The 25,061-nt window shown below is 39.1% G+C and overlaps 1 protein-coding gene across 5 annotated transcripts in view; it reads left to right on the forward strand.

The window, feature by feature from the left end:
* The window catches only part of ephb2a (eph receptor B2a), a 61,446-nt gene extending 38,078 nt beyond the window's left edge, over positions 1–23,368 (forward strand). For 2 of the 5 annotated variants that reach the window (XM_051426008.1, XM_051426014.1), the window contains exons 4-16: positions 1,153–1,308; positions 2,061–2,396; positions 2,767–2,891; positions 3,076–3,238; positions 3,362–3,470; positions 3,782–3,849; positions 3,991–4,116; positions 4,797–5,044; positions 5,144–5,359; positions 8,701–8,850; positions 11,579–11,772; positions 11,880–12,035; positions 13,521–23,368. In XM_051426008.1, the coding sequence (XP_051281968.1) occupies positions 1,153–1,308; positions 2,061–2,396; positions 2,767–2,891; positions 3,076–3,238; positions 3,362–3,470; positions 3,782–3,849; positions 3,991–4,116; positions 4,797–5,044; positions 5,144–5,359; positions 8,701–8,850; positions 11,579–11,772; positions 11,880–12,035; positions 13,521–13,629 (2,156 nt within the window). In that variant the 3' untranslated portion in view covers positions 13,630–23,368. The remainder of the gene's footprint in view (positions 1–1,152; positions 1,309–2,060; positions 2,397–2,766; positions 2,892–3,075; positions 3,239–3,361; positions 3,471–3,781; positions 3,850–3,990; positions 4,117–4,796; positions 5,045–5,143; positions 5,360–8,700; positions 8,851–11,578; positions 11,773–11,879; positions 12,036–13,520) is intronic. The other 3 variants (XM_051426010.1, XM_051426011.1, XM_051426009.1) reach the window with 3 other exon arrangements.
* Positions 23,369–25,061: the final 1,693 nt, after the last annotated feature.

Genomic DNA, 25,061 nt, shown 5'->3' on the forward strand with positions numbered 1-25,061 from the left:
TGCCTTTTTGCATTTTTTTCCCTTACTTATTTCTCTAAACTTTTTTATTTATGTTCACTTATGATATTTCTGTATGCATTTCTGAACATAAACAACGACATAAAAAAATAGATTTTAAATCTAAAAATGTATCAAATAGGGAAATTAAAACAGAGGTACATAGATACTGAAGCAAATTAAATTAGAAATATTAATTTCTGTCACATTTGATAAATGAATCAATGCTGACGCTTATTGTATTTTATTCATTTTATATATTTATGTTTTCAGCAGTTGCTGTCCTCAATAGAACTCTGAGGGCAGAGGAAGATACTGACACATTAAAGATGAATGAATATGAAATTATAAAAGGCATGAATAATAGAAAACAGGAAAGCTGGTGTGTCATACCTTCACTTGAGCTATCATAAGCAAATTGATTAAAAATAATGTAACTAAATACCTTAATACAGTCATTTACAGTAAGTACACCTGCAGTGCATTATAATACATTGCACCAGCCATGCAATAAATCCTAATTTTTTGGGGGTTATAAGGTTCTGCTTTTAATTCAACACTATGGTAATTTTTGGCCCATACTGCTATCACATTTAAAGTTACAGGAAGCATCTGCCAGAAATTCAATTCAGTGCTCTATCATAACAGAAGATCTCTGGACACTTTCCATATTGGGCAGGTCTAGACCTAATTTCTCTCTTGTGTAATCCCAGCCTCCTCTGCTCCACATATTCTAACATGTTTTACAATCCCATGGACGGCAGAACTGACAGCCTCTGAAGGAGTCCCAGTACATGTCACATCAATGAGCTGACCTTTATGAAATGCAGACATCCGGGCTATCATGACTAAACATATGCTCGGTGGGGAAAATGTGAGATGAAAGAGCTCAGACATAGAATTTTAGGACATGACTACTAATACTGATATTGAAGCAGCCTATTGGCGGCCAATAGCCTATATAATATACAGTTGACAGTGTGGATTAATTACTCTTTTTCTCTTATACGGTATACCATGTATTTTGTTTCTTAGCTTACTTTATTTTCTGTACTTCTTGTTTTCCTTCTTTCTTTCTTTCTTTCTTTCTTTCTTTCTTTCTTTTTTCTTTCTTTCTTTTTTTCCTCTGTACCTCCTTCACTTTCTCCCTTGCAGCTTGTGTATCAGGCTTCTTCAAGGCTGCACAGGGAGACCACAAATGTCTGCAGTGCCCCATTAACAGCAGAACCACCAGCGAGGGAGCGACTAACTGTGTCTGTCGTAATGGCTACTACCGCACTGACTCTGACCCTTCACAGATGCCCTGTACAAGTATGTGTACACAACAGTCATAACAGCACATTCATGGATTTCAGCTTTCAATCATGATGATTTGATAGGAACACCTATCGATCTCTCAATCTCACAAACATTACAAAAACATTAGGCTGTTGACGTAGTGACGGTAACTAACTCTTTAGGGAAAGGGAACAGAAATTAAACTGCTGCTATTCTGTATGATGTTGCACAGTATTAACGTATACAAAAACGTATATAACAAAAATAGCTTCAAGTTTTGAAGATGGTTGAAAGATAGTCACGTGGGCCCCACCCCACGAATCAGCCCCCAAGACGTGTAAGGCTGACATGTATGAAAATCGGTACACGTGTATCGTGATAAAAGACCCATACCTCAAACCCAACAGGAAGTTGACCATTTTGGATTCCGTGGTCATTTCTCGCGATTTTCGCCATTGCATTTTAACAAACTCCTAGATCAGCTCTACTTAAAACTTGGTCAGTATGATGTAAACACCAAATTTGTGATATTTGTGATTGCGCCCGTGGTGTGGCGTGCAATTTCACCGCCATGTAGGCCCCAACGTGAGTCGATGGTGAGGTCCCGCCCAATGCTGCTTGCAGCTTTAATTTATTTTTGTACTTAAATAAATGTATGCACAGCATGCTATGTGTATTTTGCTAGCTAACTTAAGATGTGACTATATCTGTTATTGGAGCACAGAGCAAAAAGGGATGGGACTTACAAAAGCACTTTTTTGGATTTGTAATTGTCTTCTTTACAGCTGTGCCATCGGCTCCACAAAATGTAATCTCCATAGTAAATGAGACCTCTCTGAGGCTGGAGTGGAGCCCACCACAGGAGAGCGGTGGCCGAGAAGATGTGGTCTACAACATCATATGTAAGAGCTGTGGTAGTGGGCGGGGTGGCTGCACCCGCTGTGGAGACAACGTGCAGTTTGTCCCACGTCAGCTTGGGTTGACCGACACCCGCGTCCACATCAGCGACCTCTTGGCTCACACCCAGTACACCTTTGAAATTCAAGCTGTCAATGGAGTGTCTGACCAGAGTCCTTATTCACCACAGTACGCGTCAGTCAACATCACCACCAACCAGGCTGGTGAGGCTTTTATAAAAATAACTTTTGTCATATTTGCTGAAACTAGCTGTTAAAAGTTGTATTCCTAGCATCAATATTTGATGACCTGGGAATGAAATCAACTATCATTCTTAGCTCTGATTGGTTGTTTTCGTTCAGGCACGATAGATTCTTGCTAATGCCATTAAGAGTACTAGGAGGAGCCAGAGGAACCGTATTTTTTCACAGATTATCTGTGTCATGGACTACTGCCAGGATATAGTGAAAGTTTCAGCAAATATAACAATACGTTTTTTTTATATTAATTACCTTTTGCAGCTTTAATGACTGCTCAGTGATGTGATGAGTGATGATGGAATGGAAACTTTGCTTCCTCTTCTTTTGTTCTTAGCACCATCAGCAGTCTCCATCATCCACCAGGTCAGCAGAACCCCTAACAGCATCACCCTGTCCTGGTCCCAGCCTGATCAGCCTAATGGAGTTATCCTGGACTATGAACTGCAGTACTATGAGAAGGTACATCAGTGCTGTTGTCACTAGACAGGCTTCCACAGTCTTACCCACAATGTCTCACACATACACCGTGACTCCTGACAGTGACAATCTTACTGCTCTACTGACTTATTTATAATTTGATGCTTTCAGGAACCACCTCTCATTTTCTGATTATTATTTATGATTTCTGATGCATGTGTTTCAGAATCAGGCAGAGTGGAACTCATCTCTTACAAGGAGTCAGACTAACACTGCTGTCATACGAGGTTTGAAGCCTGGAACTATCTACGTATTTCAGGTTAGGGCTCGGACTGTTGCTGGATTTGGACGCTTTAGTGGCAAGATGTACTTCCAAACTATGACTGAAGGTAGGAACAACAATCAGATTTACTGTCCAACTAAATTTGCACATATGTTTCCCTCTTTCTAGTTGGTAATCCAGCTCTGAATCAAGTCCATATTTGATCTGATATCTGTCTTTTGACCTGTAGAAGAATATAACTCCAGTATCCAAGAGAAACTCCCCCTCATCATTGGTTCAGCTGCTGCAGGCGTGGTCTTCATCATTGCCATCACTGTCTTTATAATTGTCTGCCGCAGGTAAGCCAGTACAATGTTACAGGCCATGAAATTATTTTATAACAATATGCATGTTTCTTTTAAAATACCATGTACTGTTAGAGTACTGCTGTTTATTTTAATGGTTAGCAGTTAGATCAGACTTATCTACAATAAACACAAAACTAATTGTGCCATAAATCCAAAACAAAAAAGCTCTGAAAAGCTCTGTGTTTTGACAAAACAATCTCAACTCAAGTTCCACTTACTAGCTTTTCCAGAGCTTCATCCATAACACATGGTTTTCATCAGTGGATGTTGCTCAGTTGAAGCCTCAATGTGTTTGTCCCCAGCAGGAGGAGCTCAGATAGACCAGAATCAGAGTACACAGACAAACTTCAACATTACACCAGTGGCCACAGTAAGTAACACTGATGTTTCATGTGGCAGGTTTTGGTTTGACAGAGTATGTAAACAAACAAAAAGGATCTTTTTTTGTTTTTATGTTTCAGTTTTTTTTGTGTGTGTGTGTACAGCTGCTGTCTCTTCTCTCTCTCTGTTGAAGTGTCACCAGGAATGAAGATCTACATCGACCCCTTCACATATGAAGACCCCAATGAAGCAGTCAGAGAGTTTGCCAAGGAGATTGAAATTTCTTGTGTCAAGATTGAACAAGTTATTGGTGCAGGTAAAGGACAACAGTGCATGAAAAAGGAAATCTGGTATCAGAGAAGGAAGTTGAGGTTTTCATAAGTGGGCCTATTTGGGAATTTTGGAATTCTTCATTAGACCTCTGAGGGTACTAAACACCTAGTACATCAGGGTGTGCTTTACCATTTTGCAACATGTCATATAGACTAATTTCAAGTGTTAATTCACAGTTACATGACTGCAGTTGTGGTCGTATTGTGGTGTCAGAGAATCTACGGAAAGAAGTGGAGATTAGCCGAGAGAAACTAAGAGCTCCCCAGGAAATTAACTTTGCTAAAGTCTTCAAACGACCGGCACCACCACAATAAGTCCGATTATTAATTATTATTACTGTGAAAACAGTAAGTTAGTATCTTGGCTCACGTCAGCTGGAGAAGTAATTCGACAAGGTAACGTCTAACTAATAAATCCATTCACATAGTATTTTGCTACCGATAACGTTTGCGTGCAGGCAAGCTAATGTATAATTTCTGTCAAAATAATTCCTGTCAAGTATTATTAAGTAACAGATTTTTAAAATTCCTTCTGGCTTTTAAAAACTAAAGCACTGACTGCAATATTTAGGTTAAAACATGATTTGTTTGACTGTCTTTGAATGATTTGATGTTTTTTAAAATATCATTCACCTTCCACTGACTGCTCTGGTGTTCCTGACAGGAGAGTTTGGGGAGGTGTGCAGTGGAAACCTCCGGCAGCCTGGGAAGAGAGAGATCCTGGTGGCAATTAAGACGTTGAAGGTGGGCTACACCGAACGCCAGAGGCGGGACTTCCTCAGTGAGGCGTCCATCATGGGCCAGTTTGACCACCCAAACATCATCCATCTGGAGGGGGTGGTGACCAAGAGTAGCCCTGTGATGATCATCACTGAGTTCATGGAGAACGGATCCCTCGACTCCTTCCTCAGGGTAATGATTAATGTCGCCTCCCAGCCACTGATCACAATCTCAATGTCATCATCCTTCATTCATCACAAAAAGCAAACATAATTTTTTTTTTTCTCAAAGCAAAATGATGGGCAGTTTACAGTGATCCAGCTGGTGGGAATGCTGCGTGGCATAGCAGCAGGAATGAAGTACCTGTGTGACATGAACTACGTCCATCGAGACCTGGCAGCTAGGAACATTTTGGTCAACAGCAACCTGGTGTGCAAAGTGTCTGACTTCGGACTGTCACGCTTCCTCGAAGATGATACTTCAGACCCCACATACACCAGTGCTCTGGTGAGTCATGCCTTTATCATCACCTTATTTTACCACTAGAAGTCCTCCTAAAAGACACTAAGAGTTTCCTCTTAAGGCTTTTCACTAGGCTATTGAGAGACACTTTTACTCAAAGATTGAGAGAACTCCTCAGCTAAGAGACTAAGCTAAGGGTGAGCAGGCTAAAACAGGGCCTAAGGGACCAGGCTGACCCCTTTTCTATGGACAACATCATGGGTCTAAATTAATTCATAGTGACAGGTTGACAGGTAACTGGTCTGTGTCAGTGAATGTGGAATAAAATATTTAATCTATACACAGGAGCATTAATAGGTACTAGATCAGAGCTGGGCATTTTGCGTAAGGTCAATCGTAAATTAGAACATAAATGAAAAAGTATTTATGCTGTGCACACAACACAACTGTGTTGCCTTTTTTTAAATATATTTTCGTAAGGAGCACACACGTGGATAAACAGCTACAAGTGATTCTGGCCAGCTAGCCCTCAAAATGTTAGCTCACACAAAAAAAAGTTGATACCGAATGCCGCGTTTTCAACAAGATATGGACTGCTAAAATGTATTTACAGAAATCAAAGGTAAAGCCTTGTGCTTGGTTTGTGGTACACAGGTCGCTGTGTTTAAGGATTACAATTTAAATCGCCACTACATGACCAAACATGAGGAGAAATACAAGAACTTGTCTGATCAAGATTGCGCAAGGGAGTCGGATGCTTTGCTCACTAAGCTGCAAAGTCAACAAGGACTTTTTAAACTTTGCACATCCAGAGATGCAGCTGTCAAGACAAGCTATGTCATATCCCACAAAATCGCTAGAAAAAGTTAACCATTTTCTGACGGAGAGTTTATTGGACTCTGCAGCACTAATATGCCCAGAGAAAAAAAGAGCATTTGAGAACGTGCCCCTCTCCCAACGTACTGTAACGAGGAGATATGAGGACATCGCGGGAAATCTGCAGCTTCAGCTGAAGAACAGAGCGGTCAACTCTGACTATTTTTCCCTGGCTTTGGATGAGAGCTGTGATGTACGTGACACTGCCCAGCTACTCATCTTCTTACGTGGGATAACTACAGACTTTAAAATCACAGAGGAGCTGGCAGCCATGCAGTCAATGAAAGGGACAACAACTGGGAGTGATTTGTTCATGGAGGTAAATGCATGTTTGGACAAGTTGGGACTGAAATGGGACAAGCTGGCAGGTGTGACAACGGATGGTTGTCCAAATCTGACGGGGAAAAATTTTGGACTTTTGAAGAGAACGCAGGACAAAGTGACAGACATGAGACTTCAGCAGAAATGGACATTTTTGCATTGTATTGGTAAATGGACCTGTACTTGTATAGTGCCTTTCACCCTTTCACACACATTCACTCAGCGATGGCAAAGTCCATCAAACAGAAACTAACGCATTCATATACATTCACACACCTATGCACAGCCATTCGGGGTCCAGTATCTTGCTCAAGGATACTTTGACATGTGGTGTCAGGAACCGGGGATTGAACCAACAACCTTTTGATTAGAGGACGACCCGCGCTTCCTCTGAGCCACAGCCGCCCATCATCATTATACATCAGAAGTGTTGTGTAAGTCAGTGTTAAAAATGAACCATGTTGTTGATGTTGTAACTAAAATAATTAACTTCATCAGGGCAATAGCATTGAATCACAGACAGTTTGTTGTACTTTTCAATGTACAGCGCAGTGAAGGATTTCATGAGAAAGTTGCAGCTTCTCTCAAGCCAAATAGAGGACAACATTCTCACCCACTTGCCAACACTGAAGGAAGCCACAACATGAGCTGATAATGCACCAAGTGATGTTCACATGTCTGGCAGAGCACTTTAGGTCAGTCTCACTGCTTGAGTTTTACTCTTCCCTCAAAGAGGAGAACTTTCCATACATGAGGAGGCATGCTCAGAAGATTCTAATCCTCTTTGGATCTACCTACGTATGTGAACAGACATTTTCAGTGATGAAGTTCAACAAATCCAGATACAGATCCTCCATCACTGATGATCACCTCTCAGCTGTCCTTTGTATATCCACCTCAGACATTCAGCCAGATTTCAATGCACTTGTTAAAGCCCAAGACAGATTTTTCCCACTGAACAAGTTAAATCAACTGAAAAATAATAAAAGCACTTAATGCTTTTTGTATAAAGTTAACCAATTGCTAATCTTTAACATACTGCAAAACACCTTTTCAGTGTTTGTGAAGATGAACATGCTAAAATTGAAATGAAACACTGATGTAATTATTGTTTTTGTTTTTACTGTTTAATACTTCTATAGGAGTATTTTCCTATTTGACCTACACCACAATTTCATATATTTATATAAATATTTCCAGAATATCCTTATTCTTCTGATTACCATTAGCGGCTAATCAAAATATATTTACTGCTTTTTACAATGGGCGAAAATTAATATTGAGCAGAATTAACTTAAAGTCATTGTTTGTTCGGCCCTCCAACACAGTTCAGATTTCTCATGTGGCCCCTTGTAAAAATGAATTGCCCACCCTTGTACTAGATAGATTATATTATATTAGATTAATATATATCACCAAGCCACTGATTCTAGCCTGCAGTGCATGGAGGACCACAACTGCCAAAATCTAAGAGGGGGTGGGTGGTAAAGAGAGAAGAACAGACAGAGACAAAGGGGAAAAGCAACAACAATTGCAACAGCTATACTAGTAAAAGTGACTAATAATAATGATGAAAGGGATCTATTGTCAGAAATGGAATATAATAGATAGATAGATAGATAGATAGATAGATAGATAGATAGATAGATAGATAGATAGATAGATAGATAGATAGATAGATATTCCTTTATTTGTCCCACAATGGGGAAATTCCAATATTTCTAATTCAAATTATTATTCTAATTATAATAAATATAAATAAATATTCATAGGTCACCTAACTAGAGCCGGCGTATGTCCGAGGTTTCTGCCTCTTAAAAGGATTTTTTTCTTGCCACCTTTGCCAAGTGGTTGCTGGTGGGAACTGTTGGGTCTCTGTAAATAATTTTATAAGAAGTACAGTCTAGACCTGCTCTATTTGAAAAGTGTCCTGAAATAACTTTTGTTATGAATATTGTATACTAATAAAATTGAATTGAATTGAATTAAATAATCCTAGACACTGGTCCTTTTGCATTATAAATTATTTTATAAATTAAATTATTGGAATTTAAGAGACAAAACAGGAAATGGAAGTAAAAATAGGCCAAAGGTCAGTAGGTTTCTAAAAAAGCATCAGTAATGGCATGACACCTGTCTTTGTCCTTCTTTCCACTGTGTCCACTGTTGACCTCCACACTTCTTTCCAGGGAGGGAAGATTCCCATCCGGTGGACAGCTCCAGAGGCCATCCAGTACAGGAAGTTCACCTCCTCCAGTGATTGTTGGAGCTATGGCATAGTCATGTGGGAGGTGATGTCATATGGAGAGAGGCCCTACTGGGACATGAGCAATCAAGATGTGAGTAAAGCCCTGTAGAAAAGACCAGAATTTACATTTTACACATCACAGAGTTGTCATAGGAAGGTGATAAACCTGTTTTTTTATGACTTTTTTGAAGCCTAAATAAATTAACTAATGACTCAAAAACAGTACACCAAAAATAATCTTAATATATTTGTAGGTTTTAATCAATGTATAAAATGTCTTTCTGTATTTATTGTATTTGTATTTATCTTTTAATTCCAATATTTATTTATTTTCCCATTACCAAGGCATGTAAAGTCGATCTATGCACTATGATGGTGATCAACCAATTGGCCAAGAATTTACTGACCACATGATAAAAAGGAATAAATTAATTAATAAAAAGGAAAATTAAAAGGGGAATTAATACAGTCAAAAAAATGAAACACTGACTTTAATTAAATTTATTTTGTCAACAGGTTCCACAAAATTGTATTAGGTTAGGTAAGAGTAAAAATGTTATGTTCATCTAACTTAATGAAATAGTATTATAGTAACACAATCATTGTGAGTTGAACCAACAAAAAAAAATCACTTACTAAAATCACTGAGGCTCCTGCAGCTAGCATGTGCTAGCGGTACATGAACAATGAAAAACTATAAATTCTTAAAAATACTTCCAGTTACTTCCTCTGCCGTCTCTCCACAGACAGTTGGTACAATCCCTCTTTCAGGAACAGTCTTTCTGCCAGCCCAGTGTTGTACTGGCCGAGGTTGTGAAAACAGTCCGACATGAAGTGGTTCACACACATTCCGGTTTTTCCGACTCAAGCCGGATATTGCCGTCAAAAATAAAAATAAATCCAGTGGCTCATACATATGTAGATTTGTGTTGGGCTGTGCAGCCAATGACTGAACAGTTTGCCTGCTGAAGCCTTTGCCCAGACATTGGGCTGGCAGGCTGCGGGGTGCAGGCTGCTGGCTGGGCTGGCTTGCTTGCTTGTTCTCCGCTAGCTTGTTCTCCGCTAGCTTGTTCTCCGCTTGCTTGTTCTCCGCTAGCTTGTTCTCCGCTAGCTTGTTCTCCGCTTGCTTGTTCTCCGCTAGCTTGTTCTCCGCTAGCTTGTTCTCTGCTAGCTTGCTCTCTGCTGGCTTGCTCTTTTATAGCGACAATGGCGAAGCTCCGATAGTCAACACAGGAAGTAAACTGTGGTGGGTGGCAACATAACTGACGTCAATAACGTGGAAAAATCTGAACAGACTATATTCTGTATTCTGACTGAGGCAGCCCACAAAAACATGACTGAGTCATATTTTTTCACCCTTTGCCTTCTGATAGGCCCTCCAGAGTCCCAAATGTACATAATCAAATGATTAAAAAGTTGGTTTAGCATAATATGTTCCCTTTAAGCCTACAGGCACTTACCGGGGCTTTACTTCAGTACGGGTAACGTTACGGTTACACTGGCGGTCCGCTAACCGACCTGTTTTTACTCACATACAAACACTTAAGTTACCTAAGCATTTCCTGTACCTGCTTCACAATAAAAGCCTCCCGCTAGTTCGCCAATGGAAAAGCTTTTAATGTGAAGCAGCAGCAGGAAGATGATGGGTTGTATTAGCATGGTATTAGCAATACCTTCAATAGCTCTGAAACAACAGACAGGGATCGGCTAACCTTCCTGTAAAATAAGCCTGATATCTCGAGGTAACGTTAAAGTAAACACAGACATATAAAAACAGAGCTTTCTCTGTGGTCACCATGACAGTGCATTTCGTTGTTGAACTGCCTGTAAACAGCATTGCATGCAGAGAGTAACGTAACTAAACGTCCATAGACTGAATATAAAGTTATATAACGATAGTTACATACCGACTGGTCTAAGTTACACGGTAATAACGTGTTCTTGGACTGGCGGGATAAAAGCAGACCCATATGCAGCTAACAGTTAACGTTAAGTTAGCTAGCTACAATGTCTAACGACTAATGTTACAGAAGCATACTAAACATATATTATATGTATCACAAATATAAAATACAATTACACTTAATATAAAATATAACAAAATATATAAGAGTGAAAATAAAGCAGCTCACCTAGTCCCACACTTTCTCATAGTCCAGAACAGTACATTTAAATTTCTGAAAATATTTTAAGCAAGAATGAGAGAGAGAGAGAAAGATGCATATTTTACTATAAATGGGACCATAAATTACTAAATGAACACTATGCTGTATGGAAGAAGACCGAAATGAGATTAAAACCATGAAATATAAAATAAATATTCTCCCACCTCGTCCAACGCAGAAAACAAAGACCAAGAGCAAGTTTTCCGCCAAAATTAAGTCCTTAGACGTTAAGTGGCAATGAGTATGTGTAGTATAAAGTATTTTAATCTTCTTCTTCATTTAGGTTTTTACGGCATCTGGCGTTGCATTGCTGCCACCTTCTGGATTATAGCAATATTTCAATCCTAATTCACTTAACTTAATTTTTTTGTGATTAACCAACCCATTATTATTTTGTACAGATAATTAAAGACATGATTACATGGAAACGAGATTTAAACCATGAATTCATTAGCAAACACTTTACTGTGCTAATAAATCAAGACAGTGTAATTTTTGGGCTTTTCTTAGCTGCCCCTGATGGTCATTAGAGAGAATGCAGTAAGGTGGTTTGGTACTGGCCTCATTCACAGACCTGAACGGTGTGCCTAGTTCAGTACTGAATCAGGTTCAAGCCATGTTCTGAGAAAATCTGTTTTGTGTAAATTCTTTTAGGTTATCAATGCCATAGAGCAGGACTACAGGTTGCCACCCCCTATGGATTGTCCTAGTGCACTGCATCAGCTGATGCTTGACTGCTGGCAGAAAGACCGCAACAACCGGCCCAAATTCAGCCAGATTGTCAGCACCCTGGACAAGATGATCCGCAACCCTAACAGCCTCAAGGCCATGACACCGCTGTCATCAAGGTATGGGAGAAAGGACCGCCATCATTTCATGCTGTGAATGACCTTAACCTCTCACATATCAGCGTTCTCACAGGTTGTTCTTATTTTTTCTTCCTTCTGTCCACCAGTGTTCACTTACCTCTGCTTGATCGCAGCACTCCAGACTTCTCATCTTTCAGCACAGTGGATGAGTGGCTGGACGCCATTAAAATGGGCCAGTACAAGGAGAACTTTGCCAACGAAGGCTTCAACAGCTTTGATGTGGTGTCTCAAATGACAATGGAGTATGTTAAATACTTTATATATATCCATGCTGTAAAGAAGACGGATTTCACAAAGAAAGATTCGGTGCTAATACCAGGCCTGAAATTAAGTAATTTTTAGGGCAAGGACACTTTGGCCTTTAATACATTTATTGGAGGTCAACCTTAATACAGTAGTAAAATGCAACAGTAATGCAGCAAACATCATACATAGTAAAACACTGACAGGGATTATTTGACTGCACAATGGTTTCATTAATTGCTTTTCATGCTATAATACTTTTACCTCAGTAAGGTTTAGAGTGAAGAATTTATAGTGGAGTACAGTGGGGATGGTAAACATGTACTCCACCTCTGGTTAGCACACCCAGAGCCTAAATGCACCTGTGTGTTACCGGCTGATCCTTCCCCTTTAAGAAAGGTGAGTGCGTGCTGCATTAGCTAGTTAGCTGCTAGCAGTCATCACGTTTTGCTTAGCCATTTTCCTTTACCATTGCTGGAAAAACTCAAAAGAGAAAAAGACTCTTAGCTGTAACTTTTGATAGATAGCGTTAGCTTTTTACAGTCTGCTGCAAACAGTACAAGAAGATTCTGAGACAAAATTAAAGGCAAAGAAAAGCTCCATGTCCTCTGCTGCTTTGTAGTAAGCAGCAGTGAGAGGACATGGAGCTTTTAGCTACATAACATCATAAAAGCACACAGAAATGGTAATTTAGAGCCTGTTTACAGCTGGTACTAACATGTGTCTTGGGTGATCAAAGTGGACAACTCCGAATACACGTAAACAACCACATAAACGCATTGTGAAAATAAGGAATGAATCTTCATACTGAACAGCCAAAAGGACAGTAATAATGGAGAGTGACTGAGAAAAGTCAAAAGTCGGGTAGAACAGAGTAGGGTACAGCCGACTCGAGATCTTGAGACGTGGAGACCATCAACTGATAAAAGATGGACTTTGCGTCCACTTTCTTCCACTGTACAAAAATTAAGCCAAAGTTCCTGGGATACTGCCACTGCCATCTTGCACTGGTGACGTCTATCATGACATGAAATCCCCTTTTTATATCTTCATATAACTAATTAAAACCAAACTGAACACTTAAACATATATCTGTGTGATTTAAAAACTACCTAAAATCTTTCAAATGTATTTGCAGTGTACTTTTTTTTGTTTGGCCCATGTCTGATCTGTTAACCTGGAGGCAGTGGGCTATATGACCTATACTGCAGTCAGCCACTGTGATTGAGATGTTTTTGCTTTACATTTGGAGAGCTGTCATGTTGTCCATCTTTATATATGTCCATGGTGGATAAGGATTCTAATGCCAGGTGTAAATTGACGTTGACATTAAGCTGTCCACTGATCATTTTACCCAAGGGACATGTTAATACCAGGTCTAAACAGGCTCTTAGACTTGGATTTCAGCATTCAGAAAATAGGAGGTCTTCAAGAAATTCTGAGCTGGTATACTTAGCTGGACCTGACAAATCTTTTCTCTTCAGGGACATCCACAGAGTGGGAGTGACGTTGGCCGGCCACCAGAAGAAGATTCTCAACAGCATCCAGTCCATGAGGGCCCAGATGAACCAGATCACATCAGTGGAGGTGTGATTCCAGGAGCACACGGGCTCTGTTTACTGTAGGAAACCCAGCAGCCACCAACTCTGCATTTTCTTGGAACCTCTGAGGGAGGCTGATGACCTGCGTACAAACTGTGACTTCAGTCCAACCTCAGCACCCTCTGTCTCCCTCCAAACTCTCTTGAGAAGGTTCCATCAGTCTGCAGCGCAGCACAGATGTTTGGTAGTTTTCTTGTAGCTGTTGTATGTCCAGGTAACAGTCATGACCCAAACTGCTCAGGCCATGTTTATTCAGTGAGACACCTTGATTTTGTAATTTATTTTGTTAAATGATAACACACTGTACTTAACTCCACTCTCACCAACTTAAGACATTCAAAAAGAAGTTTCCACAATTGGCCTTGCACTTCACTCACAGTGAAAATACAACAGCTCAGTAGAATTCAACTAAATGGCTACTACAAAAGAGAAGCTCATTAGCCTGTTAGCTTGAAGCTGGTATTAAGCATTGTTTTCAAATAAGTTATTTACATGTGCCACCATTAGGCTCTTACTGACAGCAGGCTCTTACTGCTAGCTCTGTCTTGACTGGGAGGCAACAGGGCACAATGCCACAGTGAGTATTAACTATTTAACATTTCATATCAAACCGTTTCTACTATTATTGTCAGGCAGTTTACAGCAATAGACTTTGATTAATTCCATTGTAATTAAAGGAATTAATTATCTTTCTGCCAAAATGATAGCATTTTTGACGGGTGCAACATGGCAGATTGTGCCCAGACATACAAAAAAGCCCATCCACAGCACCATAGTGCAGTCTGCTGGCGCATGACCCCGACACAGGGCACAAATCGTAATGATTAACATCCCATCAGTGTTGGGGTTTTGCTTAGTGATCCACGTGTCTAGAAATCGACAGGTTCTTTACTTGTGTATTTTTGCCCTTGTTCTCCACCTAAAATCTCCTCTGACTTCTAGCCTGGTGAAACAATCTTGATCTAGCTTAAAATCCGGAGTCTGCACACTCTATTATTTTAAAAATTGATCGGAGTCTATGCTATTTCTGTGTCTGAATTCCTGCCAGTCCGTTCTGCTCTGTTCTGCTTTACGCGAGTGGGTCGCAGCTTCTGTCAAATATATACCAGCCGCTGAGCGGAGCGATGTGTCATGGCGCTTCTGGTGGAATTTAACGCATTGCCTTGAATGGGTGTTGCCTTATGAAAGGCCATGTCCAGTGGAATTTGAGGCTTACTCGACCATAGCACCTCCTTAAAACACGTAGACTGCAAGAACCCGATCATTGCTGCTTGCTGCTTTAATTGTATTGGCATTCTGTAAATGCCTCTCTATATATTAGTTTATATTTTAACTGGCGGAAACCACACAGGCACGTGTCTACACACTGGTGATTCACAGGAAGTTATGCACTCGCATAGTAACTTAATATTTCCGATGTAACAGATAAAGGTCAGTACATGCATTTGTATTACATTTCTGATGGAGCTTTGCTGAGGGTGAGTTTGCTGCCACCAGTAGGTCACACACGTGAGATTTGTAATAGAACCCTGGGATCCGTATTATAAAAACATACTTGCCATTACCAGTAGTTACAACATGTGCCGCTGAAACAGTCAGAACTGAAATCATAATGATTAAAGTTTTAACTAAACAAAAATCCACAGTTAATACCATTTCACACTTCCACATATCTGGCTAATCACTGCATGAAGTGAGTGTGCTTGTGGGATTGTCTGTTTCAGAACATAAATTGGACACAACTCTGGAGACTTTCAGATGCACTTAACTTGAAGCAGACTTGAGGCTGTGAGCAGTCCTTACTGTAGTTTATAGGGTCCAATTTCAAAATATGTTATTGTTCCCTCAAGGGACCATTTGAAGCCAGTGAGTTTTCAAACACAAATACACACAAACAATTCAATAACATAAAACATATAAAAATACAAAATATAATAAAGAAAATATAATGCTTAAGGATTAATTGCAGTGGCCAAACAATATCCAACACCACAAAGGCACAGAGAAGTCGCAACAGCAAATAGCCATGTGCAAACATAGGTGCAGCAGTGTGTTCTGTCCTAGTGGTTGCTAGCTGTGTTGGTAGTGGCAGGGCTGCTGTGGGAGGCAGCAGCAGTAAGAGCTCCCTCTTTGAAAGCACCTACTAAAGAAATACAAGCTAATGCTGTGTGCACCGGTCAGGCTGGACCACATTGGTTCTCCAGCAGTTAACACTGACTCTTGTTAACATTGCATTACTGTTGTTCAGCTGTTGTTTGGTTTTGCTCATTCGGTTTACTGGCTCCCCAACAGGAATGAAGAAATTTTCGCCTTTAAAAGGGGCTCTTCAAAAGGTCACCACATATTTCAGTGTCTGTGCTGTCAGAAACTGAAGACTTTGCTTTGACAGGTGAATGGACATCTGAGACAAAAGAAAGCACCATGTATCCTGTCAACCTACAGACTTTGGCCTCCTAATGAGTCCTGTGTGAGCTGGTCATCTGAAAATGCCATAAAATGGCACTATAACTGATATTTTTAAAAGCCAATTGGTTGATATTTTTTACACACGTCTTCGTAGCAAGAAAAATATTTTTTTTAACCTTGAAGTACACTTGTAACTGTCCCATTTACTGTGAAGCTGTGTAAAGTTACTGTAAAGTCTGTGTCAGGGTTTGGGCAAGAAAACAATTTGTTGCAGTAAAAATTTTCTCACTGCCGAACATGTGTTTTTGGAGGTAACAGTACTATGTGTCGTGTGTTTTCAGTTGTTCAAGAGAAATCAGTGTAACATAGCAAAAACACAGTTGTCATCTTGTACATATCAATATACTTTCCCTGTTTTGGCATACAACCCAATAAAAGGCATGGAGTTTAATGGAACTTAATTTACCCGCCCTTTTTCGCCCGGTGGTCCAATTACACTTGAGCAAGCCTTGGTCAGAACCTCCTTCCTTTAGCTAATCTATGTTGAAAAGATAAAAGTGATACTGGTGCACTCTCTAAAAATGCTAGCTAGATAATCTACATAAATCATTTGCTATCTAGTTACATCTGAAAGCAAATGTTAGCAAAATACTAGCTATCTACGTGGCTAATTTCGACAAAAATGTTTGCTAGTTAGCTAGCGTTTTACTGACATGATATATGTAGACATTTATATATAATGATTGATGTAGATTACCTAGCTAGTTAGCTAGTGTTTTACTGACAAGATATATATATTAGGGCTGTCAAACGATTAAAATATTTAATCGTGATTAATCGCATTAATGTCATAGTTAACTCGCAATTAATCGCACATTTTTATCTATTCTAAATGTCCCTTGATTTCTTTTTGTCCCATTATTTTTTCTCATTTTAATGCTCTTATCAACATGGTAAAGTGGATCGGCTTGCTTTGTGCAAATGTTGTTTTTACTGAAAAATCATCCATTGTTGCCTGGCTTTGACGAGGGAGCGGAGAATTCACATCAGCTGTGTGCTTGGCCATCAAGTGGTATTTCAGACTGGACGTGCTGCGATGATAGCTCAGTTCACAACGACAAAACACACAGATCACTTTGGTTTTGTCAATGGAACCATTTGGCAACTTTTTAAAAGTAAACTTTCCATTCAGAATATTATTGGCATCCATTTCGGCGTCTCATGCTCACCAGCCACTCAAAACGTAACGTCTACTACTCTTAAACAAGTGTGTGCGGCGTGCCTGTTGTTTTGTTTCCGGTCTAGCTAGATCCGGTGTGGTGTTGTAGTTTTTCTAACGTTACTAGTTCTTGCAACAACATGTGAAAAAAACTACAAAGTGTGCTAGGCCAAAAAGAACGTTAATCTCGCGATAAAAAAATTGACTGCGTTAAAATGGGTTTGCATTAAAGCTGTTAATAACACGTTTAACTGACAGCACTAATATGTATACATTTATATATAATGATTGATGTAGATTACCTAGCTAGTTAGCTAGTGTTTTGCCAGTATTAGGACTATATCACTTTTATCTTTAATTCAATTCAATTCCATTTTATTTGTATAGCGCCAATTCATAACAGAAGTTATCTCAGGACACTTTTCAAATAGAGCAGGTCTATACCGAACTCTTTATAACATAATTTACAGAGACCCAACAGTACCACCATGAGCAAGACCTTGGCGACAAGGGCAAGGAAAAACTGCCTGTTAAAAGGCAGAAACCTAGGACAGATCCTTCGGCTCTAGGTGGGTGGTCGTCTGTCTCGACCAGTTGGGGTGAGAGAGAGAGAGAGAGAGAGAAAGAGAGAGAGAGACAGACAGAAACAGAGAGAGAGACAGGTGCACAGCAAACCTTTAACCATCTTCAAATGTATATTTCAGTTCAAGAAAGGAGAAAGTTGACAGAGGTTCTGAGGCTTGCTCAACTGTTATTGGAGCACAGAGCAAAAAAGTGCAGTACTTAGGAAGACTCATTACAGTGTTGTTACCACTCCACCGCAAATGTTCAATCTTTGAGTGATTCAATCATCTTTATTAGTTTATACACCATCTGATTTTTTAAAAAATTAACCAAATAACCAATAGTGCCCCAAATTCCAAAGTTCACTCCCAGCTTAATTGTACCTGTGGTAGGTTGTACAGAAGTGCTTTGCATTCACCATAGATAGAATTTCTCATAATTACAAGAGTCCTATCTCACCTAATGCTCATGTTTCTGATCTTATGTGTTTGTTAAGTGTCAGACAAAAAGACACATCTGGAGGCTGAATCACTCTATTACACTCAGACTGGCTATGTTCAGAGTAAATAATTTCTGCCAAATGTAATTCCTTTTCATTTATTTTAAAAGAGAACAACTTCTGTTGTATACCTATTAAGTCATGGATTAACAGGAACAGTCTTGCCAGGCACGGGCCCAGGAGCCCAAGGGATCAGGGGTGGCCCTAAGATTATGTGTGAAGAAGCTGTTCTACAAAGGAATAGCCTCAATATTTACTTTTCAGTTGTCACAAGAACATTAACAAATCATAAACAACAAAATACATAATTTGTCATTGCCTTCCAAAATGATCGATTTGGCTGCCAGATGATATGATGTCCCCGATTGGCATTGGCTTCCAAAACCATTACAAATCACTGTTCCAAAATTCATGACAACCACTATGGTTAAGGTTTAATGAGGTTTGTCCAGCTAGAACTGCTTGGTAACTGGTTAAGATTGTGGTATGGTTTTTGTTAGGGTTATGGTTTGTGGCACAATAACAGTGTTATGCTGCTTCTGCTTTTGCTTCTGACAGACAAGAGTAATAATACTCACATAGCCATCAAAGCTGTAAACATAGGCTGTATAATACATTCGAACAAACAGCTAGTGCTTTTGGTGTTCTGGTGATTCTGTGCAGGAAAGAAGGCGCCATGGTCTCTTTCAAAATGAGTGTCTATCCTCTCAGGTTGTCTGTAGCACGTACGTAAGTCCTGTGCTCCATATTGACACCATGCAATATGGGTCCTTTGTTTATCCATGTGCATAATCCTTTTATGGTTTAAAATGATCCAGCTTAGTGAGACACTGTACCAACAGGCAGTTTCAGAAACCACTGTGGGTGGGGAAGAGAGCATGATTTCTAGACATCACAGAAAAAGTGCACTCTCAGAGCTCTATTTTGTTGTTGTTTTTCAAAAATGTGAATTTTGATAAAAGAGTTGCTTTTTATAAACAACAATAATTTATACTTCACAGTACAGAAAAGTGAATTCTTACCTTGGGTCAGGTGATGTCTGAGTGATTTTTTTTTACATTTGACATGTTAATCCTCTTCCTTCTGCTGTAGTAGCACGAAGCACAGGTCTACCCACTCACTGTTAATGTACTGTACATGAGTCCTTACTTCAGAACCCATTGAAGTTGTTTGTAAATGGTCAGAATGAGGTACAGCACTCCTGATTTTGTGATAGCTTCCAATAACACCCGCATATTTGTCAACTCTCCCCTGACAGTTGATGTTTTCAAATTGCAATGCTTTTTTAAAATCTGGAGGGAATACATCTCTTCCATCCTGTTGTCTTCTGTATGATCTGCTTGAGGTATCACAACAAAACCAAACTCATTTCATGTGTTTCTCACACTTTCATAGGGCCAGATCACCAACTGGGCAAAGCAGTGGGATAATCTGGCCCTGCACTTTTACCTCCCTCATCTGATTGTTGCACACAGGTGCACAGTGAGGTCATGAGCTGGAGTTTAAAGAAATGCACTGAGCTGTTTTACTAGTACAATATTTAATGGTGCATGTTTATGTTTGGACATATTCTTTATGTTTAGTGGACCGTACAAGAAGCTCATGTCAGAAGCATACTGCACAGTGTGGCTGTGCCTTGTACTCTGTGTCAGACTTTGTGGAGTCAAACAACTTGTTTGGCAATTTTTAACAACTGCAGTTTAAAAATAAGAAAAAAGGTGCTTCTGCATCTTTTATTTTGAAGCTCTTCCAACAAATGATTTTTTTCACATTCTCCTTTTTCCTTTCATTTTTAATAAATGTTCTTCAGTCGTATTTTCAATACCAGTCTGCACTATTTTGTCACACTACAGTATGTGTGACATTATTGTAACAATGGTTCTATATGTTTTACAAACGCACAAAGACACTGTACTGTACTGTACATATGCATTGTATGCACATTTCAATATTTTGACACATTGGGCCCAGGCAGCACGTTCACTGTGTAATAGCTGCTTCTGTTCAAACCATGGGTGCTCGAAGTAGGTGTGCTGAGGGCGCTACAACACCCACTAAAATCTGGCATAATGAAAACCATTAGTTAAGATAAAAATGTTTAAACTTGGTTACTGGTTTTAAATCTTAAAAAGTAAAAAAAAAAAAAAAAAAAAAAGTGTGTTAAATGTTAAGGCTGCAGTATAGGTTACTTTTAGAAAAATAACTTTTTGTCACATTTGGTGAAATTTTCACTGCATCCTGACAGTAGTACATAAGACAGATACTCTGTGAAAACAATCAGGTTCCTCTGGCTGCTCCTACTGCTCTTAATGGCATTTGCAAGAATCCCCCAAGTCTAAACGAAAACAACCAATCACAGCCGAGAAAGATATGAAGACACTTTAAGAGGAGCCAGATTTTTTTTCACAGGTGTCATGTACTACTGTCAGGATATAGTGAAAGTTTTATAAAAAATTACCTACTGCAGCTTTAATAACTATTTAATGGGCTTAGTTTTGTGCTCTTACATCATGGATAACATAAAAAATATTAGGAACACCCTTCGCCTACTGAATCTATGTCAACCATGTAGCAGTGAGAGATGATACTGCAAGACACATTCACTCATTCCTTCCTTCCACCTGATATTATTTTTGTTTGTTTTATAATGAAATTACCATGTGAGTTTAGAGCCGACCTACAGCTTCACTGGCTGTCCCAACTATGTGTGTGGGGTCATTAACAAATGAAATGAAATGAATGAAATAGAAATGACCTCACTTGAATATGACCTCTCTCTATGTACAGTTTAAAGAGACATTCAGTTTTTTTGTCAGTGTTTCAGTGTTTGTGCGCCATGCTCTGTCCACATGCTGGCCCATGTTTGAACTGCACTGTGGCAGCTCCTCAGTACTTGCATAGAACTGAAATCTGCCTGGTTCTGGCAGTAAGTTTCCTTTTCCTATAGACAAGTTAGAAATGTTCATACATCTTGGCTAAAGAAACATAAGACAAATTTCCTTATTTGCTTCCTCTCTTGGAGTGAAATGTTCAGATGGCTTTCAGTTTCATTTCTGTCTGAGCTGTAGTCAGAATGTCAGAAACAGGCACAATGGTACAACATAAAGCCAGTATCTGGGCTCTAGTACTGAACCTGACAATGCAACTGTGACAATAGGACTGCTGGAAGCTGCACAGTTACTGTGTCTGTGTTGTGTTGTTCATTAAGAAATAGTTCTAGAAAATAACTTCCCCTGAAAATGTAATATTTCTGTATGTGTCTATGTGCTACGCTTGTCTATGGGAAAAGACATCGTCTGTGAATCACATACTAAAGTACTATTTATACCAAGTATGACGTCAAATTGAGTATAGTATGTGAATTTTATGTATATGAGAAATGCCTGAACTAAACTGCCAGATAATGCTTTGTGTCTCTTCTAACAGGTCAATAGCAGATGGTTTTAGACAGTTTTTATAATTTCCATGTGTTATTTCACCACTGAATTCACTTCTGAGAATATTTTAAGCAAAACATCAACTGTAAATTTCGAATATCTGTAGTTTTATGAAAATTGATAGCGATTCGAGAAACGTGCTCAAACATTTTTGGAGTTGAGAAGCTCCAGAAGCATGAGTGGTAGATAATCAGCATCAATCATTAGTACACTTCTATGTAGTACACTATGCACACTACGTACTTACTTGCGTAGTGCGGTAATTTCAGCAGTGTAGTCTTGTCTCAAATCGAGCACAGCCATTGTGGATTTACCAAAAATGATCTACGCTGATTTACAACCAGATGGAGCATTAGCGACAATACCGGCTTATTTTTTAAAAATGTACCTGCTTTTACTTTTTATCGCTTTTGTGTGTCCCCTGTCGTCATCTCCGCTGCTCAGTTGCTCAACTGTTATTAGGACACAGAGCAAAAAGGGGGACTTATGAAGGGTCATTTAGAAAATTTCCAACTATGTGGTTGAATCAAAGACTTACTTCATCCTTCAATAAAATTCAATTTAAATTGATGGCTTCCACAATCACATAGGCTAAACACTGTAGAACAGTTGTTTTAAAGTCTCAAGGTTATTTTCTAGTCTACATTAAGCCTTTTCCAATAATGAAAATACCTGGAAAATATCAGTTAAAAAAACTAGCTCCCAGAATAGAATATTTCAGCTTTATGCAGTACTTGTTCCCTTTACCACACAATCTTCCATTTTGCCTGACCCGGGGTGGCCCTGAAAACATTGCTACTCTGTGTAGACAGGAGTTTTAAAAATATTTCCTGGAACCTTTTTGGTCCAAAGCACATGGGTCACAGGGATTAATGTTAGACTCTTTAGGGGTCACCCACAGCCAAACACGCCTCTCTTCTCAGCCCTTACCACTGTGATCTCACATGGACTTTTGTTTTTCTATTTTATGTTTTTCTGTATAAATGTATATTTGATGGTATACCTGTGAATGATGTATCAATTTTTATTTGTAATACTGTCATTGGTTTATTTTGTAAAAAACGAGAAAATGAAAAGTAAAGACAGAAAACACAAAAAACTCATTTTTGTAGCAATTGTCTTCAATAAAACCAAAAAAAGCCAGAAAAAAACAATGGTGACATGCAGAATACGCAGCATTTTATTATTATTTTTTTTACATGAACTGGTTTAAATTAGTTGTGCTTGTAATATTAGCAGATTGTGATTATTCTTTAATACCATCTTTGATACCACACAATACAAGATCACATATTCTATTCTACACTATACTGTATATTGTCTTTATGACGAGTGCAATTTACAGTGAACACTGTACACCCAAATGCATCCATTCACATTGTGGTTTTCACACTGTAATGCAAGCTTTAGACACTGGAGGGAAGTAGAGCATCTAGTCAACCTGAAACCCTGAAGCTGGGAGGAAGAAATATATAGTGTTTTGTCTTATCAAACTGCTAATTTCATTCTGCCACAAATGATACTGACTATACTGACGTTTAGTTTTGGCCCTTTGTCTATATATTCACAGAAGTGTATATTCAATAAAACTGTGATTTGCTTATCAGCTCTATTAATGATCTGTCACTGTGTAAAAACTTTTATTGTTATAATGTATTACTGCCCTATCACTTAATGCATAAAAATGCATACATAACTACATGCTTGTTTATTTGGATCCCCATTAGCTGTTGTATAAAGCAGCTATTCCTCAATGGAGGGTCACAACTGCGAAAATCAAAAAGTCGTTCATATACCTGACACGAGGCTATACAAGCTAATTATAGGTGTAGATTTCTGTAGAGACCAGATGGCCAGTCCCCCTCAGTTTTACAAATATTAAGAGTTTCTTCTCTTTCACTTCTCAAATAAGGCATACATTCAAACAATTCATTTGCCATCTTTCATATTGAAATAATTGTTTTCTCTGGCGATGTGTATGATGTCTAGTTGGTAGTTGGTCAAAAACAACTTTTTCCCCCATATTTGTTGAAACTTTCACTATATCCTGACAGTAGCACATGAGACAGATAATCTGTGAGAAAATCAGGTTCCTCTGGCTCCTCCTAGTGCTGCTAATATCAGGTATTTGCCAGAATCCACCAGACCTGAATGAAAACAACCAATCAGAGCCAAGAAAGATATAAAGATTTAGATTAAAGATTTCCAGTGTCCCAAAGCATCTGTATTTGACACCCTGGGAACGAGACTCAACAATCAATCGTCTTTAGTTACATTAGAGTGCACATTACTGTAAATGAGCCAGTTTAGCCATCCTGGCTAATTTCCAACTGCAGTCCCTGGACACATAAAATAGTACACTTCATAAAAACACATTAATCACTTAAAAAACAATAAGATTGTCTTTTAACCATAATTTTAAATAGATTTTTAGTTGTCTCACAATCTCTGATAAGTGTTGACAGGCTGTTCCATGTGTGAGCTGGATCTGACTGTGCAAAGACAGTCCTCCTAACAGGTTTTATACAATCCCCTCTGCCATAGATGTAATGTATCTATCATCTGTTGAAGTACAGATACAGGTTTGAGTGTTGACAGTATGAAAAAGGTGATATGATAATGGCATTCAAATATAGTTTTGCTGCCTAATAGTTAGTCAAGGTGAAGTATTGTTAGTTGTTAACTTCTCTTCTGTTAGTGGTAAATTAAGGGGGAGTAGTATAATTACTACAAAACATATTACTAAAAAAATGTGTTCAGAGTGCATTATTTGTGCATAAATGTGGTCATATGTTTTACATCTTTATTTCCTGGAATCAGGACTTACAGGCAAGTTCAATAAATACCTTTTGTCCCACCTGCCTATTAAAACAGATTCTTGACACATGGAAGGTCCTCCCTCGCATAGGGAATGAACTGGAACTGTTCCAGGAGGTGGAGCAACGCAAAGAAGATGTAGTTGGCCTCACCTAGCAGCTGTAGTTCAGGAGAGCAGGCTGTCCCCTAATCATGAGGTTGGCGGTTTGATCCCTGGCTCCTCCCTCTGTATGTTGAAGTGTCCTTGGGCAAGATACTGAACCCCAAATTGCTCCTGAGGCTGTGCCATCAGTGTGTGAATGGATTAATCTGACATGTAGTGTAAAGCACTTTCAGTGGTTGGAAGACTAGAAAGGCACTATATACTGTAAGTGCACTCCATTTACCATCTACCTCTACACACAGCAGGAACCAAACTCCTCCAAAGGGGCATGGCTGTCTCGCCTTACAGTTCAAGTTTAATTTTTGTGTTTCCATCAGCA

Source organism: Dicentrarchus labrax, unplaced genomic scaffold (assembly GCF_905237075.1).
Source record: "Dicentrarchus labrax unplaced genomic scaffold, dlabrax2021, whole genome shotgun sequence".
Classification (NCBI taxonomy): Eukaryota; Metazoa; Chordata; class Actinopteri; family Moronidae; genus Dicentrarchus; species Dicentrarchus labrax.